We start from the raw sequence: 18,932 nt of genomic DNA on the forward strand, positions 1-18,932 counted from the left end.
AATAAGCTTCCTGTGATAAGACAGTACACTGCATAAAACAGCTGACTTTTTTTTCCAGCACACTGCAAGATCAGAAACCAGTATTGCTACCTTTATGATAACATTACAAGTGTCATATGCCACCTATGGCCTTGCTGGGCATAGGTGAAATGGCCCAACCCTATTCCTGCTGTCCATTGTTTCGCAGTTGTTGTTTTTATCAAACAATCTAACTGTGGAAAGATTTAGTATGTAATACTCAGCCTGCATAACAAATGTTATTACCATAAAAGAAAGTGTGGGTGACAGTAAATTTCGCTCACACTCTGAGTTAAAGATAATGGAATGCACCATAATCATCTTGATGCATGCTCAATCATCCAGGTAAGGAAATCTCCAAAAGTTGATTCTGTTCATCTGGACGTAGCGTTTTCAGAGGGAGAAACGTTTCGTCACTCATCTCATCCCACTTCCTTCATCATAGAATAGAATAGTCATGGTCAATGGCCATAAGTACCATTCACAAAGAGTTGGGGAATGGCTGCAATCACAGCATTGTACAATGGCGAAAGATGCACCTTCAGGCCCCCTCCTCGCTTGGGCTTTCCCTTTTCACGTAAATGGCCTCCTTGACTTCGCGCTCAAACCAGCGTTCCTCCCTGTCCAGGATTTGTACATCCTCATCATTGAAAGAGTGTCCACTGGCCTGTAGGTGTAAAAGGACTGCAGAGTCCTGGCCTGACGAGGTAGCTCTTCTGTGTTGTGCCATCCGCTTCGCCAGATGTTGTTTGATGTCCCTGATGTATAAATCCTGGCAATCCTCCTGGCACTTAACAGTGTACACTATATGTTTGTAAGTTTATAAGACTGGGGAAACCTGCAGTCAACTGAGATTGAAGAAGTCACTTGGATGAGTGACGAAACGTTTCTCCCACTGAAAACGCTACGTCCAGATGAACAGAATCAATTTTTGGAGAATGCACCATAATGCAACAATGTTAATGTCAACATTTATTTTTCTCACAAGGTCTGTACAGGATGTTTGTACATTTGAAAGAAAGCTTCAGTCATATTATTCTTTTTGAAAATACAAGAACACAAGTCAAATATGAATGTGTAAGATAATTTTTATTTATATGTAATTTATTACAGTTGGTGATTCGATATCATTGAATTGTTATTATGTGGAAACAGTATTGTGTGTGAGTGCTGACTTTTCCCAATGGATCCCTCACACATATCATTGTGACTGTTCTCTGTGAAGACGTATACAGTAGCTCCTTGACAACACTAGATAATTAGGTGTGCAATTTCATACCTTGTAGATTTAATAAGAGGTTTAACTTTCACTGGTTATAGAAACGAAAAGAAGGCATTTAAGGTCAATGCGACCTTTAAATTTAGGTTTTCTATTTATCATTTAGGGCAAAATACAGAAACATTAAAAAGAAAAAATACCAGTTCTAATTCCGTCATATGCTTCTCTAAGCAGCTTTGGTTTTTCTCTAAATCTACCAGCTGTGATTATCTGAGGTAACTAGAATCTACTTAAATATTGTAGTAAGATAGGCACATAAAGCGTCCTCAAGTAGCGCCCTTTATTGTACCAGTGTATGCGATTTCTTGTTCTAAGAAGTAATGCGGCCCATTTTTGTTGTTGTGGGCAGACAGGTGCAACAGGAGAACACGCCCTTTTCCATTCCAGATTTTCCTTTTCATACACGCAAGCACAAGACAAGCGACAGAGAGGTTGAGGTTGTCGGTATTGTTGTTGCTTTTACACTAACCGCGGTGGCATTCAGAGAGGGTTTTTTTCAACGTTTGAGCGTGGTCTTCTTCTGTCTTACTCCGGTGAACAACTGATGGAAAGGGCATCCTGCTAGGAGCCATGCCCTCCCTGGCAAATCTGCGAGCGACACTCACATAACAAATAATTTGAGCTATTAAAAGGAAAGCGGCTGCGAGGTGAGTGCGCAGTGGACTATTTTTTTGAGTGCCTATCCTAAATGAGCAAAACTGAGCGACAACATTAATGTGATTTACATTGCTGTTATTTATTATTATTTTAAACCTACCGTTTATTTCCGCAAGTTTGCGCTATAGACGTTAGCTACAGTTGATGAGACTTGTAGAAAAGAAGAAAAAAAAACTGTCATATGATTTAAGTAACCTATACGTGAATGAATACACTCTCACCAAGTTATATAGTAGCTTCCCCCCCCCACCTATCCGACCATGATCCTACTGGGATCATGGAAATACTAGTCCTGAAATATACTGCATTTGTTTTGTTTTAAATGGCCAGCTAATGCATTTAAATGAACACTGAAATATATAATTTAATGGAATGAAAAATATAATTTTTAACTTTGTTTCCTTTCTTCCCCTTATTTTAGCCTCTTCCACCAGTGATGGCCTTCTTTCGCCAACTTCAGCTTCTTCTCTGGAAGAATGGACTGGCTGTAATTAGACGGCCAGTGAGTGAGATTCAAAGAGTCAAAAATATCTAGTTAATTACCTAAGAATGAAAAAATGGCATTCTGCACATCCCTGAAATGAATATTATTACAAAGCTTTAAAATATGTTGTGTTTTTTCAGGTATGGTCCCTGACTCTGATTGCCTGGCCTTTGATCATCTTCATCATCCTTGCTGTGACCCGCCACCAGTTCCCTACTATTGTGAGGGATACATGTAAGTGTAAAAAAATACAACTGCTGCTAATTCTGCAAACAAATTCAAGCCTTTTTTTTAACCTCATATTGAAAATGCACAGCCTGCGTATTCCACTGTAAGCGTCCCTTACAACAATCAAAAATATTTTTTAATGAGTAAAAGCTTTGTTTGGAAACATTAACTGACATTTTGCATTACTGGTGTTTTGTTTTTGTTGGTTTTTTTACTTTTATTAGTTTTAAAGGGTACTCTTGAAACTTACCTTTCTGATAGTTATGTAAGTAATGACACAATATTAACTCGATTGGACCGCATTCTTTTGTTTGTCATCTTAAAGGTCAGCAGGTAAATACTTGGAGACATTCTAGTTTTGCAACCAAAGTAAACAAATGGACAGCTAAATGCAAACATCAATGGTCCTTCAGATTTGAGCCTATCCCATCACTATTGACATGGTGTTTGTTCTGCTTTATCATTTAATGCCTACTGACATCACATTTACTCTGCTTTAGATTTGTGTGAAACTTGAAAAGGCGAGGCTTTTGAGATACCTTTGTTTTGCCACCTACAGCCTTTTTTAAATAACAAGGTTAATGGTTAACAGAGAGCCAGGTTCTCAAACAGCTTTCAGCCTAAAAAAAACACATGTAATCACAGCACCATTGAGAAATGGTATATCTAAATTTCAATAAAATCCTTAAAAAACCATAGGAATAACCTTCTTTCTCATGGTAATGTTCACCATGGGAAACAACACTTTTAGATGACTAGTTGATCCTGTCACATTTGTTGGTTCAGGCTTCATTGGCAGATTGGATTTGAAAGATATGTGAATTGACTTGAACTTTAATAACCCAGTGTGTCAAACTTTTTAGTAAAACACTCAAACCAATAGGACCTCTTCTTGCCCCTGAGATACCGTTTAGTGGGTATTTTATTTTATACCTGGTTGAAAGAGACACAGAGTCAGAATGCACCAAAATCTGACTGGTGTATAAACTTTTTTGGAGACAGCAAAGCAGTTCTCATTTTTAGTTTTAACTGCTACATGTTCCATTTTTTTTAAGTAAAGTTGCTCCATATGTTATATTGTTCCTATAGAACTAGCGGTGTGACTATACGGGATATCTTTTAGTTCTGAAGGAAAAATGCACCTATGCAGTATGTTCTAGCTTTCAAAACTTGCACGTCATGGCAATCAATCAAAAATTACCTGATTAAAGACAAGTCACTCTGAGTTAATCTTTGGATCTCTCTTTTTTGCCAGATACAATAGCTCAGATTGTTTTCTAGCAAAGAAGGCAGAGGTTGCGCACCAGTCATGCAACCCACGTACAGTAATGCTATAGATGCTTCTAACTATTCCAGGAACTTCTCAGACAGAGTGTTTGTAAAACTGTTTCTCAGTATCAGATATCCTATTGTTATTCACATTATTACCTTGAATTGATGTCATTTTTAAGGCTACTGAACTATCTGCATTTGCCAAATGCATGCAATTACGTACCTAGAAACAATTCTTAATGAATATGACATTTTCCAGTGTCATCACTACAGCAAAACCTTTATCATATCTCCTCTAGGTTATGTGGGTCCCCGAAACCTCCCCAGCACAGGCTTATTTCCTTTCCTCCAGACCCTCATGTGCAACACAGATAGCAGTTGCCATAACACATCTCGCCTGGTAGAACCAACAACATCAAAGTCGAGGAGAGCAAGGTACCTTCTTCGTCAGTATACTAAGTGTATATACAGTCTATGTATATAATCTGCAATCTAAGTGCTAAAACATATTTACAAATTGCATATTTACTGCAACTATGATTTAAGTCAATAACCCTTCACATATTATTGTTTAAAACTACATTTTGAACTCTGCTGACTTTAAATCACATGGTCCCTGTGTCTCAGAGGAGGGACGCACCTTAGGATCACAGCATCACGTGACATGATTAGTCAGTGTGTGATCAAGAAAATTTAGCAACAACAGACTTTTCCCTGTGGAGGAAGGGAAGGATCTTAACCATTACCTATCACATTACATGTGTTAACAAATGCCATTATCTGGAAGCTTCTTTGATTTAAATTCCCTGCACTGGAAGAACCTGTTTGTCTACCTCTTATCTACCAGTACATTTTACTTAGGCTTCATTTCAGGGAACAAGAATATTGTTAGGTTAGGTTTCTTTTCAGGGAATCAAAGTGTCATCGAGTTAAGCTTCATTTCAGTGAACCAAGGTATTGTAGAGTTAGGTTCTATTTCAGTGAATTGCAGTATTATAGATATGATTACTGTAATGCATGGTCAAAATCAAGCGCCTTAAACACAGAAACAAAAGGTACTTTTAATTTAAGACAGAAAGATGAAACCTTTAGCACTAAAAGGGTCCTAAATGCATCTAATAGAATGTATTTACTACCTCACCTGTACCACAGGTCTGTGACAGAGAGTTCTCCACTGGAGAGTCTTGGTCAAGTGGGGGATTTTCTTAACCTTCTCCCCAACGACTTCACCAATGATCATGCAGAACTGGTTAAACTGCTGGACAATTTGGGTACGTTGCTCAACTAACATAATCACTTTGATGTTTTTGAATAAATATTATCACCGGCAGTTTGGGGTAGATGTAGGTATTTGGATTTTTTTTTTAAATGGTTATCTAGTATTTATCAAAGTCCTGCAGTTTTTCCACAATATCTTTTTGCTTTTTAAAGGCACGTCTCACCATGGAAGTCCTAAAAATGCTCCTGTAACGACTTTCTTCAACAGTACTGAAGATCAGGTGGGTATTGTGGAGAAATAAAAGAAAATACAAGGGTTCTCAGTACTAGTACAGTTTGTATTAAGAGCTGATTGATAGCATCTTCAGTCAAGTTTAAAAATGATCCTGTAGGTCCTGTAGATCATAGTCAAATCTCAAGCTTGCATTGCAGCATTGGCTACAAAACATGTACTGCATCTATTTACTAAGCACACTTGTACTTATTTATGTTGTTACTAAACGTATACCCAGTCCAAGATTTGAAAGATAACTAGATAGATAGATAAATTTATGTGTCAAAAATATTCAGTTTCCCCTACAACCATGCTGCTGTTGCATTTACAATTTCTAATAATGTTGTGTTAGCAGACCAGTTGTATATTTGCTAGTAATAATAACAACAACATGCATTCACCTAAACTGCATTTCTTGCAGGAGAACCTGGATAACATGCTTGAGTCAGCCAACCTGTTAAAGAGGGCCATTTGCACTGTGACTCTGCCCATGCTGAACAAAAGCTCGCTAGATGTTTTCACCAATGCCGTGTTCATTTTCTGCAAGACCAATAACACAGTGTTCGAAGTCTCACTCTATACAGTCAATCAGGTATATTTTTGTGTTTGCACTTGATCCTATACATTTTGTTAAATATAGGCCCATGTATGTTAGGTCGACTTTAGTCAGCACACTGCGATGACACTAACCAAATGTATTCTTTTTTATTTGTTTTGTGTTTAGTATTTTTTTGTAATTGTACCTTGCTTTGGGAGGCTTAGATACTTTCTCTGTCTGGTTGTCAGATACTGGAAGAATGGATGCTGACCCAACCAGAGGAAATGATGGAGGTGGCATGGGTGACCGTGACATTCCTCAATCAGCTGCAAAATGACAACTTGCTATGGGACCGTCTTCTAGCTCTCCCTCGGCTCTTTTCAGATGGTTCTGTTGACCAAATGCTGAGAACACTGGAAGAAGTACTCAAGCACCTACAGGGGTAAGTATTTTCAGTGATGAAGGTAGCTGAAGTAAGGGGTTAATGTAGTATGTCAGATTATTTTAAAGAATGGAATGGCATAATCAAACCATATTTAGTAAAAATAACATATCAAGTACCTATTAGTGGTCAATAAAAGCTTGAAAACTGGTGAATTCAGCTTAGAAGTACTCTTGATATTGCCTTTCACTTTTTTAAACTATATTTCCAGCCCATACTATATTTTGGACTTGAAGATTTAATGCTTCTGAAATTGTCTCTTTAGTGATGCATATACCATTGAGGAAGATTTCCCTGAGACCAGTGGCCCGCTCTCCAAGTATGATTCATTTCTTGCTGAAGCCCTCAGAGTGATCACCTATATCAATCATTGGCCTGGCAAAAGTAACTATCGACCATTAGCTTTACTGTAAATACTCTATGTATCACCCATGTCTGCTAATATCTGACAATGTGCTTGAATTCTTCATAGATGTCACCATTCCCCTTGGAAAACTGGTCACAAATGACTCACTAGGAACAACGGTGAAATACCTCGTAGAAAATGTTTTGGATTATGAGATACCACTGGATAAGGTATGCATTATCATGCAACAGTTCAGTAAACAGTCCTATGCAGTATATTAAAGAAATAGCAATGCCACAGAAGGCAGTTCCTTTCATGTGAAAAAAGGTAATAGCAAAAGAGTTCTACATTTGCCTTTCAATACATTGCACATTAAATATTTCTAGTTATAAGGTTAAAAAAAAGTCATCATCTCTTTCTTCAGGGTCATTAAGCTGGTCTTAGGAATTTTAATTCTAATAACAATAACAATAACAATTTATGCAACAACAACAGTTCCCCAAAGAGGGTTATGAGGGTTGTGTGCGATGCATTTACACATTTGCACAGACACATCCTGTTAAACTTTTACTTTCTTGTCTTTACTGAACAGTGGTAACTCATATGAAGGGATTTTACATGAGAATGTCAGAGCAATGGTACAAATCCAAGTTCAGGAAAGTCATTTATTCAAACCACATATTTAAACCAACAACAAAATATTTTAACACAGTTAAGAAGCTTGCAGGGAGTAGTGGTCCAGTATCCACTCACTTACAAACACATAGGAAGTACAACTGTTTTTCTCTTAGTAATTTGAAATTCTGGCTTAGATTAAGATTACATGAGAATTTATTCTTAGCTGAAAGTCTGGTTATTCCAAAGTGCTCACAAACATTTCCTGGAAACTGAATTTCACTATGGGAATTAGAAAACAAGATTCAAATGAGGGAAAACAGAGACATAAAATTTGCATGTAGAGCAAATAAACATTTTGATTAAGTAATATAGTGACTGTATTTGTTTTTGCTCCTTAAAGTGATATTACTCTCTTTCAGATCATACTATATACAGAATATGCAACTTGCAAGTTTAGCAAGTTAAAATTGTCTAAAGCATATTCCAGTTAAAGAACCCACTTAAAGCTAACATATATATTTACTTTTTTGGTTAACACTATCATCTCTCCATGACCATTGTAGGCTTTCGGCCTGATGTTGGACAAAGATCTGGTGCGTTCTTATCTGTGTGATAACAGCAGCAACATCTTGTGGTCAGCAACAGCGTGCAGCTCAGGAATTGTGGACAAGGTTCTAAGCGTGATCAGCACAGAAAAAGTGGCAAAACAGGTAGGCTAATGTTATTAGCATTAACAGAGAGAATCACATATATAAGAAATAAAATTTTCTTTTAATTCCTTTTCCATTGTTTTGATTGTTTTTTAAAATTGTTCCATATGCTCCTAACTTGCTTTCCCAATGCGACTTACGATTAAGAGCATGCCAAATAATTATTTGATGACATTTGAAATGCTTTCGTGATAGCAAGAAGCAACCACATCTTCCAGTCCACACCTGCACAGAAACCTCAACGGTATTCAGTTGGCAGTGGCTTTACAATATTGATGTTTTGATGAGATTCATGTTTCGTTCCCAGGTTTTCCTGACCTGGATTAAGGAGGTTGCTAAACATGACGTGCTCTTTGCCAGAGGACTGGTCTACAATCTGACTGGATATTTCTCTTCAGGAGAATCTGAAACCTCCAACATCAGAAGGACCAGGCGCAGCTCAGATACAGAACCACAAAACGCAGAGGAAGAGCTGTGAGTACAGTGTTTTCTCCGATTTAAATACTACTAATACTAGTAGAAAATCAATTGAAGCTAAAATGACTGTTCTTCTTACCTTTGATCTGAAGCTGATAAAACTTTCGTATTACTAATTTGTTCTGCTAGTTCTCCTGTGATTCTTGTAATTTTGATGTCTTGTGCTTTAAACTGAGTCTTATCATTTGCTTTGTTAGGTTTCTGAACATCGGTCAGGCAGCATTGGAACTTGTACAAAATGTGCCTGAGGTGAATACGGTTGTCCAGGGCATCCTCAGAACTGGTTATCAGTCCATGAAGCTAGCGTCAGAGACCATTGACATGCTAAAAGGTATGACAACAAAGCATCATGTCCATAGTGAGGTCTCACCTGTGAGAGCATTTACTTGAAAATTAAAATTATGGTGAATGTTTCACTTTTATTTCCAGCACTATTAAAATGGCTTTCCAATCATTACTGGTGATTCTTATACATCCAACAGGGAAACATAAACTAAAATAAAAATAAAAGACATGGGCTGTAAGAATGTCAGGTTTAAAAAGAGAGCAGCATTTGAGACATAGAGAAGCTTGTGCACTCAGCGGACATTTTGTTTTATCATCAGTTGCGTTACACAATACATACCAAAGACATGAATGGAAAAAGTTCACACCCTTTCTCATGGGACTGATGAAAGATGAAATGTTGAACCCAATCAGATTAGTTAGCCTGTGGGAAAGTACACGCACACACAAAACAACAAAACAAGCAAAACTGGACAAAACAACACTTGTACTGAAGTGATATGTGTGTCTTTTGTAACTTAACAAAGTGTCTAAACTAGGAAAAGTTACTGATTTTATGGCCTAATCCAAAAACCAATTTTCTCACTGAGTTGAGTTTGGTTTGTTTCTGTCTTTGCAGACATTTTAAAAAATGTCCTGGAAGATGCTAATGACCTCCAAATGATTTATCATACGTTGCTGACAAACCAGTCCGAGTCACACGCTTTGATGGACCGTGTCCTCAACAGTGTGATGGAAGTAGTTATGAAGGTATGTAGGATTAATGTTGACTGACTTTAACTTTTAGCCTGTGAACAGGTTCTGTGTCAAAATCTGGCATCTTACACATGTGATCTCCGCTGTCAGTTGAGCTTTTCATTGTCACTTCAAACATTAAGTATCTCCCTCAAGGCTTCCGCAGTAAATCAGATGATGTGTTGTTCTGTTTTACCAGGTGATGTCAACTGAGGATGTAAAATGTGAAGAAGTTCTGGCTTCCTTGGACTGGATGTTATCCACCAATAGCATAAAAACTGAAGTATGGACAGCACTGATCTGCCCCAACAACGGGAATCTGCAACAAGCTTTGCTGATGGACTGGGAGGACTTGATTAAAAAGGTAAAAATATATTTTATGTGCAACTTGTGGTCTAAAAAACTGCTATATTATGTAATAATATTTTACTACATTATAATAAATAAACTTACTCAAGTGAAAAGCAACAGATTCTTAACAAGGAAGGCTTAATCCTGTAAATTAAAAAGTATAAATGTGTTTTTTTAAGCATTTATTATTTTTTTGCTTTAACTGTTTAAAGAAACAATTTCTTTGTGTCTTATATCGTTCATATTATAATCCCCAGGGACAAGATCTGTACTCCATCCTAACAGGCGAAGCAGATTTCAACATAACACTTCCCATGATTCTGTCTGAGTGGCACGAGCTGTATGAGGAGAGCTTGGAGTTTGCTGAGCTTTTGACCAAAATGACAGAAAAGCTGGATGAAGAATACTGGATGAACTGGATACCCGACAACAACACCCAGTTTGTTTCTGGAGCTCTTCAAAAAAGGTCTTGACAAAGTGTTCATTTTCTACTTGGATAACAACATAGCATAACAAACTTAGCACATAAGAAACAGGTCTAACATACGGGGGTTCTTATCAAACTTAAAACTAGATTTAAGTTTGATAAGACTGTGCAGATTTCCCACTTTACTAAATGTAATAGAAGAAAACAGATTTCAGATAATGTGCACAATGCTTTACAAGGTGTGTGTTATTACTTTACTGACTCAGACATGTTGTGATTTTTCTTTGCTTATAGTCTTGTGTGGTTTATGATCAGTCTTGGTGAAAGAATTGAAAATAGTGATCAGTGGCCTCCGGTAAAGGACTACTTCCATATTGCTTACTGGATTTTGAACTACCACCCTGATGTCACCACTCAGCCAGCAAACTGTGAGTTCCTCTTCTCTTCTCTTCTCTTCTCTTCTCTTCTCTTCTCTTCTCTTCTCTTCTCTTCTATTCTCTTCTCTTCTCTTCTCTTCTCTGAACTGAACTGAACTGAACTGAACTGAACTGAACTGAAAACTAACATATATACAAATATCATACAAATATATCTAAATATATTTAGACAATATGTGACTACTAAACTGCGTTCAACAAAAAAAAAGGATTATAATTCTACAAATCAAAGGAGCTCAGTTACAAAATATATTTATTTAGTATACGTGTAAAAGCCTGTTAATCCGGTTTGTTCTAGTCAATGCAGCTAATTCCTAGCATGTGTTGCTTTGTAGGTTCTTTGAACAAGAACTTAGCCCTTCATTGTGACACTGGTTTCAACTGGCCACACTTTGTTCAAGCAATGACTCAGGCTCTGATGTCACCAAGTGATGCCCTTGTGAAGTAAGTGACAAAGATTTTTAGTTTTGATTGAAATATACGTGGATTTTTTATGCTTTAGAATTGAAGCATGTCTTCTGTTTTTTAAAAACATAATAATCAGTGTAGATAAGGAGATTTACGCTGTTCTGTTATGTTTGTTAAATAAGTAGCTACAGTGAGCTGCCTATTTAACAAGCCAACAGGAATTGCTGCCGTGCTGCCTTTTTGTAACTAGTAGCCTACAAAAAATGTTTTCTTAAGGCGTGCTAGCATAACATGTTTGTCAGCACTTTAGTTTGATTACCATGTTTTTTACCATTTCATATTATAGTTAAATAAAAACGCTCAATTCTCTCTGTTATTTTTAATGTTACACATGCATTGCACAGGACTTTATAAAGTTGGCATGTTCTGTTTTACTCTTCTTCTCTGTAGCTGGCTCAAAGGATCTGTGAATCTACTGCAACATGTGTATGGTGAAATCTATACAAATAAGACAGCTGTATATTTGAAACAGGAAATCAAAGGAGGTGATGCCCTCTCTAATTACCTGATTAATCTGATGCATAACCTGGATAAATTCCTCAGTACAATCTCCCAGCTTCCCAATCAAAACATCACTAACCCAGCTACCATGACTCTAAACATTCATGCCCTGTTAGAGTCCACGGGTTTGTCATCACTTGTTCCTCTGCTCAGCCAAGAGTCTCCGCTTAATGCCTCCACAATCCTTGCTGTAGCCTCCAAACTTGGCAGGTTAAACCAGCATATTTTTACCTTCAATGAAACAGACCCAACATTGCCTGAACTGGAAAAGCTGATAAGGGAGTTCCTCTCTTTGGAGGGTAACCTCACATTGTCTCTCCCAAACATCATGGGACACACTCTGCTTACCTATTCTAATTACTTTCATTCTGATGAAGTGGACAGTCTCATAAAAGCAATTGAGCCTTTCACCAACCAGACCTCCGTGGGTTTTGTAAAAGCCATCATCAGTGCTGTGGAGCTGTTCAAGACAGTGATGGACTCTCCAAATGGTGACCCAACTGAGATCATTCTTGGGTACGTCCGTCAGATTCAAGAGTTTGTGGTTTCCCTCTATAGGCTACGAAAAATTGAACATGTCATGTTACCAAATGGCCAGTACAGCACGGCTCAAGTCACTGACCTCCACTTGCTTTCCATGGACTTTCTCAACCTTCTCACACCTGAGAGCCTGCAGAACCTCACTCAGGCTGGACCAGATGCTGCCCAGGACATTGTTATCCAGAAATTTGTAGCATTCCTGCCAAAGGAAATCCAAAGTGATGCTGCTCAGTTTCTTCAGGATTTCAAGGCTCTGCAGAGTAATATAACCAGATGTGCAGCAGGAGAGGACTGTCTGGCTGGATTTTCAGAAATCTCTAAATTTCTGGATCAGATATTAGACATGATGCTCACAGCCAATGGGACTGTCACCATCAAAATTGGTCCATTTGGTTTGGGGGATAAAGAATATGAAAACACAGCTTCCTTGGTTTTCTCATTGCTCCTGTCACCAAATGATGCTGCCTCTCTGGAAACATTCAAGCAGACCCTCCAATTCATCAAATTGGTCATGAATACACCAAATGTTACCGTGTCCGATGTCCAGAATGCCCTTACACAGACAAACCTAACCATTGAGGACCTAAATGCTATTGCCGAGCTAGCTGGAGTTTCCAACATAAATAAACTCATGTCAAATATAATCGGGATTGCAAATGTTGAGAACTGTTTTGAACCCCAGAATGACATCATGGTAACAACCAAGTGTGTTACGGGACTCATAGATATGTTCAGCAGCTTTCTGACACAGGTACCTTCTCTCCATAACAACACAGACATCATCTCCCTCATCCCTGTAATTGTCAATAAGACTATCAATGACTTCACCCAAGTTAACTTCAACTCCGGTCCTAACATGGTTCTTGTAGACAGCTTGAATCTCACCCTAACTAATATCAAGATGAGCCTAGACCAGAGCCACCTAAACACTCCAGAGATCATGAATGAAATACAAGTGGTAGAGGGTCTGATACAGTTGATTGCCGACATGCAGCCAGTAAACACCTCCCAAATGACGGACCCTGTGCAAGTCCAGACAGTATATCTGAAGCTTATAGAATGGTACTTGAAACGGCTGGAAAACATCACCAGCGATAGTGCAACCGCAGAGCTCCTTCATCCTTTCTTTTCCATCACACAAATGCAAGTGGCATTACAGCTGGCACAGACAAATTTCTCTTTGTTTGTTAGTGACAAGGTCCAGTTCCTAATAAACAGCCTCCAGGGCCCAATAGATGGCACCGTTGTGACTGAAATTGGCCAGACAGCAATTGAGATTCTTCAGCATCTGTTGGACTTAATAGAGGTCAACCTTGAGTCATGGAATAACACTGATGGCTCTGAACAGCACTTCGATGCAACCATTCTGCATTCCGCGGCACTCCAAATTAAGCAGTACCTTGGTCTCATTGAGAAGTGGATGACAGAGCCCAATGTTGCATTGCTCCTTAGCAGTATGATCCAATGGAAAAACTCCACCATTGCCACCCCTGTGACAGATCTCCAATACATCCTGCAGACAGTGGAAAATTTTCTCAGTGATGATCAGCTGGCCTACCTTTCCATAATAAACAATATCACAGAGTCTCTAAGCAAAGCTGTGATGGTGGCAGAGCAACAAGGCCTACAGGATGAAAGCTTCATAGCTGCCATTGTAGAAGTAGTGCAACATGCTATAGAGATCCCAAACATTACTGTTATCCCACTGTCACAGCAAGATTTTCTGGAAATTGTGCAAGAGTCAGTAAATCTCATTGTCCAACGAAACATGAGCTTCGCTTCAGCTAAAAACATCTCCATCGTCATCCTGGAGAAAGTTGAGAGAATCATCCAACAAACTGTACCAGAAATGGTTGCAGAATACATGCTTGGCTCACTCAAGTTTGTAAAAACATATTTTGAGACCATCTCTGAAGCCAATGGACAAGACAGCCTGAATCAGATGTGAGTTTCCCTACTTTACTGTACACAATTACCATAATTTTGTAACAGAAGGGGCTCGAATGAGTACTCTTTAACAAATATGAATCATTTCAAAATAGCTTTAAGAATAGGGATGGCTTTAAAATAATGCCTCACAAAAACGAATATATGATGTATTAAATGTAATAAAGCATTAGATGAACTAAAAGCATGCTTTTGATTTACTATAAAAATAAACAAGTGCAGTAAGTATCACTTGGCTTTCCCAGCACCCAAAATTGCAAGTTGCTTCAAATTAAAGTTCTTAATATATTTTTAGCTGCAACAGATATTTTAGTCTATTTTTACTCTACAAAAGTAGTCTGTAGTAATGCTCTGCTTTCAACCTATTGCAGTTCTCTGTGAAATTTAACAAATCTGATGTTTAATTTTTCTAAGGAAAATGTATAGGTCTAATTGTAGTTTAGATCTTGTCCAAAAGTTCTCTCTTATATTTTATTTTGATTTTTGTCAAATAAAAAGGTTATTTTAGGTACTAGGGATTTTACATGTACTTCTAATCCTTATTAATGCTCTGAGATAAAAATAAATAAATTAACAGAATGATTGCATGCATGCAGTTCTATTCTATGCAATCATTAGAGAACACAAAGAACTTTTGATAAGACTTGTTAAGATCTGAAATGTTGATTTGCTTTGTTTCCTAAGAATTTTCAATGAAATGAAGACGCTGCAGAGCCTCCTGTCACAGCAATCCCCAGTCCAGCCCTACATTTCTGCCCTCATTAACATCACTCAGGTTATCTTGGAGTATGGCCAAGGCAAGTCAGCTTCTCAATACCACTGTAGGTGGACTGCATGTTAAATCCTGATGAAATCTGATTGAGTGGAGGTCATATTGTGCACTTCATCATTCCGGCATTTATGCCAAAAAGCCTAAGAACAAAAGTAGATCAAAGTACCCTAATGCTTCTGATGTATGTTGTAAGAGTTGGTTGTTCTGCTTGCAGTTCCACATGGGTGATTACTATAAGTATCTAACATATTAGTATGTTAGATACTGAAAATAAGGCCTGATGTGTGAGCACATGTTTTTTAATGATTTCAGGTAACATGAACCTCTGGGCAGGCTTTGAAAATGCATCAGCAGACAATGCACAACAAATCATTCAGCAGGTAAAATGTCTGCACTTTTTTTTTTTTCAATTTTTATTTTATTATATGTCTGGTAAAATTAGTTTAACGTACATTTATATATTGAAAACATAACATCTAAAAGTGTTCAATTTAAAAATGACATTTAATTAATATTAATTTTATTAATAATAAAAACATCTCACGGGACTGCTAGGCCTCTAATTCCAAACTGCACACTTATTGTTGACACTTTTTATTATTAGTTGGGCAAACTTGTGAACATGTTTTGGCCACTGGTTGCGGAAGGCACTGGCTCACATATGACTGCTCCATCCCTGGAGGCTTTTACTCAACTTGTTCCAGTCCTGGAGACCATATTTACTGGGAATGCAGACCAAGACACATGGAACAAGTAAGTGTAATTATCAGTGTAATGGTAACAATCCAAATGGCTTGTTGTTATACAGCAGTTTGATATTAAATTGCATACCTGATATGTGTAGGAAGTAATTTTGTTTTACAGTTGTAAAAAAAAGTTTACATACACTCATCATGGGCATAAATTTCATGGCAGTTTCATGACTTTTAATGATTTCTTTGAACTGTTGTTTTTCCAGAGTATAATAATTGTACTGTGTACATTCTTATCCTTTTGATAAGAGTATTTGATTAACTTTGAAAAACAGGAATTGGGTGCACAAGATTGAATAAATACATATGTATTTCTATTGTCCATTTAACCCCAGTAATATTTTGTTAAATGTGCCTTGGGAAGTTGCACCTCAACCAAATTTTAGTAGCAATCAATAAGCTTCCGGTCATAATTCTGGCTGGATATTTAACCACCCATCTTGGCAGAATTGGCAGAGCTCATTCAAATTGATCGCAGCAGCCTAATGTTAGCCTGTTTTATTCATTCCAAAAACATTTTTTTTGTTTGGCATCATTCTACTTTTGGAGCATCCACTCAAAGATTTTGAAGGTAGTCCTCCTTCTTCATTATTCCATCTGTTTTGTTTAATGTATCAGTAGCAAAACAGTCCCATGATCCTATCACCAATGTGCTTGAAAGCTGATAAAGATTTCTTAGGTTAGAAAACCTTTCTTTTACTACTCCAAACCCATTTAATGTTGGGGTGTCCAAATAGCTTGTGTGACCATAAAAAATTCTTTAGAAGGCATTTGACTTTTTCATTTGGGCAGCAACAGATTTCAAGATGTCTCAGTCCATGGCAATATAAATCTGGCTTCACTGTGGATAGTGATGCTGGCATTGCTGTGGTTTCCAGTTCATGGCAGCCTTGAGTATTGGGGGTTTCCAGATTGATCTTTGAATCTGCACTTGTTTATATATGTAACAGTTCAAAGAAATAATTAAAAGCCCCAAATTACCCTGATGCCCACGATAATTTGACAGCAATTGTAACTTGCTCCACAGTAAAGACTGCCGCTCTGTTCTGTGATTACCCTAAATTATACCTAATTTGTTACAGGCTTGAACAAATGCTGGGAACCCTGTTGTCCACCCTTGAAGGAACAGAGTTATTGGACCATTTAACGTCTGTTATCCCACAGTTTGAAAAAATGGTTGGAACTTTAGTGGAGAACATCCAAGCTGGAAATGGTGAGAATGTTAAGGAAGAACATATAGTGCCAGGTGTACTTTTATTTACTTGTTCTTTAGACACAACTTATGACTAATGCAGCACATGCCAAGTAAGAGATAGTCATTTCCTGATATGTCTGCCACTTTTACTAATGTGCTGTATTGCTGCTGTTTTGTTTTGTTTTCTCAAAACTTGTGGGTCAAGCCATTTTGTCTTCTTCTTTTCAGTGATGATACAAAGCCTTCACATTCCTATCCTGAACCTGATGATAGAAGCTGCACAGTCTTTGAACAACACTAATTACAATTTTTCTGAAGTCCTGGAAAAATTTCAGGTTGCCATTGAAAGCACAGTGCGGGCCGCTCAGCAGGTCAGTGTTCTTGAAAGAATGCTTTTTAGACTTGCTGTATCATTCGTGCAAGTGTCTCCCTAGTCATCTGCCGGTATATCATTTATGGAAATGTTTGCATGTGTATGTGTGCGCGTAATCTCACACAGCAGTGTCTGTCTTCCTTCCTTCATCCTTGACAGAAGTTAAAACAGTGAGGCAGTGAGGTTTTTTTTCTCTCTCTCGCTTCTTCTCTGTTCCACTTCTCTGCATCAGAATTTGAGTTATTTAACTTTCGGCAGATTTAGACAGATGTAGACAGACAAGATTCTGATGCGATGACACAGAAAACATTTAGCTATGGCTAACACCAGGGTAGAGTTGTTGTCTATATATAAGCTTTGATATTTTTTCTTTTGTTATTTATGCCAGGTAGGCGTTATATAGTCTTGCTGAATCACAAAATAACACACACAATAACAACTTGTCAGCGTATGACCCCCAAACTCGACTTCTAAGTTTTATAGTATATACTGGCCAGTTGATAATATCAACATATTTTGACTAATCCAAGATACCTGTATCAGAATTGGTCTTTTTTAAAATGTTTTTTCAGCCTTGACTGAGAGATATTTGAAACACATAACTTGATTTATTGCAGGACAACTACTGTTTCGCTTGTTTGCAATGTGCTGCTCTCTTAAACTGGTGTGGCAGTAATGACTTGCCTTTTGAAAGCTGTATGTATATACTGATATCACTTAAATATCTATTGTTAATATGTTGATATAGCATTTCTAGCAGCTCTGTAAGCTTACTTAAATTAGTAGACTAAAATAAGCTAAAAGGGTAGTTTAACTTAATGTAACCTGAAAACAGCTAACAAGGAGAGAGGGTCTTGATGCATTTTCAATCATCCAGGAAAATAAATCTCCAAAAGTTGATTCTGTTCAGCTGGATGTAGCGTTGAACAGAATCAACTTTAGGTAACAAGGAGAGAGGATACCTTTATCCATAGGTAACATCTCAAAAGCTCACAAATTGACATAAATTACAAACCATAAAATCACAAGATTATGTTAAGCACACCTGCTGCTGACTTATTGACTGTACAGAAACAAGTATTGGTGTGTTGTTAATGCTTTCCTGGCATCACTGCGTATTTATGTATTCATATCATGTTAATTCCTGAAACTGCTACTGTTAGATTTGTTATTATAGCCTACCTTAACATTAATCCCTGTCATAGACTTTTGACGTGACAGAAACACTTGCTGCTTTGTAAATACATTTGTGAAGTGAAAATATCTGTGTGAGACTTCTGACCTTTCCTTCATTTCTTCGTCTTAGTAACTGAACAGGTTTTTTCAGTGCTTATGAAAAACGTGACACATGTTTTTGTTTTGTTATAGGCTAATGGCACCTTGGAGTGCAGTGAAGTTCTCAAAGTGTGGGAAACAGTCAGTGAGGCAGCAGGGTTAAGCCCTAACACCATGGCTGTGTGGTGCAACATCAGCCTGCAGCCTGTTTTGGAGGCCTATGCTTCCGCACAGAATCTCTACTCCCAAATGAACATGAGTGTAAGTATAAAAATGTCAAATTAAGTACTACTTAATTTCACTTGATAGTAAA

General features: G+C 37.6%; 1 protein-coding gene across 3 annotated transcripts in view; it reads left to right on the top strand.

Annotated features, from left to right (window-relative positions):
* Positions 1-1,687: 1,687 nt before the first annotated feature.
* The window catches only part of abca12 (ATP-binding cassette, sub-family A (ABC1), member 12), a 66,100-nt gene continuing 48,855 nt past the window's right edge, over positions 1,688-18,932 (top strand). For 2 of the 3 annotated variants that reach the window (XM_085134747.1, XM_085134749.1), the window contains exons 1-25: positions 1,688-1,944; positions 2,376-2,456; positions 2,579-2,672; positions 4,238-4,373; positions 5,091-5,209; positions 5,370-5,437; positions 5,852-6,022; positions 6,217-6,410; positions 6,676-6,794; positions 6,883-6,986; positions 7,938-8,084; positions 8,392-8,558; positions 8,759-8,892; positions 9,466-9,596; positions 9,781-9,945; positions 10,190-10,398; positions 10,654-10,787; positions 11,132-11,240; positions 11,655-14,249; positions 14,937-15,049; positions 15,337-15,404; positions 15,629-15,777; positions 16,859-16,989; positions 17,200-17,342; positions 18,713-18,880. In XM_085134747.1, coding sequence (XP_084990873.1) covers positions 2,391-2,456; positions 2,579-2,672; positions 4,238-4,373; positions 5,091-5,209; positions 5,370-5,437; positions 5,852-6,022; positions 6,217-6,410; positions 6,676-6,794; positions 6,883-6,986; positions 7,938-8,084; positions 8,392-8,558; positions 8,759-8,892; positions 9,466-9,596; positions 9,781-9,945; positions 10,190-10,398; positions 10,654-10,787; positions 11,132-11,240; positions 11,655-14,249; positions 14,937-15,049; positions 15,337-15,404; positions 15,629-15,777; positions 16,859-16,989; positions 17,200-17,342; positions 18,713-18,880 — 5,634 coding nt within the window. In that variant the 5' untranslated portion in view covers positions 1,688-1,944; positions 2,376-2,390. The remainder of the gene's footprint in view (positions 1,945-2,375; positions 2,457-2,578; positions 2,673-4,237; positions 4,374-5,090; positions 5,210-5,369; positions 5,438-5,851; positions 6,023-6,216; positions 6,411-6,675; positions 6,795-6,882; positions 6,987-7,937; positions 8,085-8,391; positions 8,559-8,758; positions 8,893-9,465; positions 9,597-9,780; positions 9,946-10,189; positions 10,399-10,653; positions 10,788-11,131; positions 11,241-11,654; positions 14,250-14,936; positions 15,050-15,336; positions 15,405-15,628; positions 15,778-16,858; positions 16,990-17,199; positions 17,343-18,712; positions 18,881-18,932) is intronic. The other variant, XM_085134748.1, reaches the window with a different exon arrangement.

Source organism: Neolamprologus multifasciatus, chromosome 16 (assembly GCF_963576455.1).
Source record: "Neolamprologus multifasciatus chromosome 16, fNeoMul1.2, whole genome shotgun sequence".
Classification (NCBI taxonomy): Eukaryota; Metazoa; Chordata; class Actinopteri; order Cichliformes; family Cichlidae; genus Neolamprologus; species Neolamprologus multifasciatus.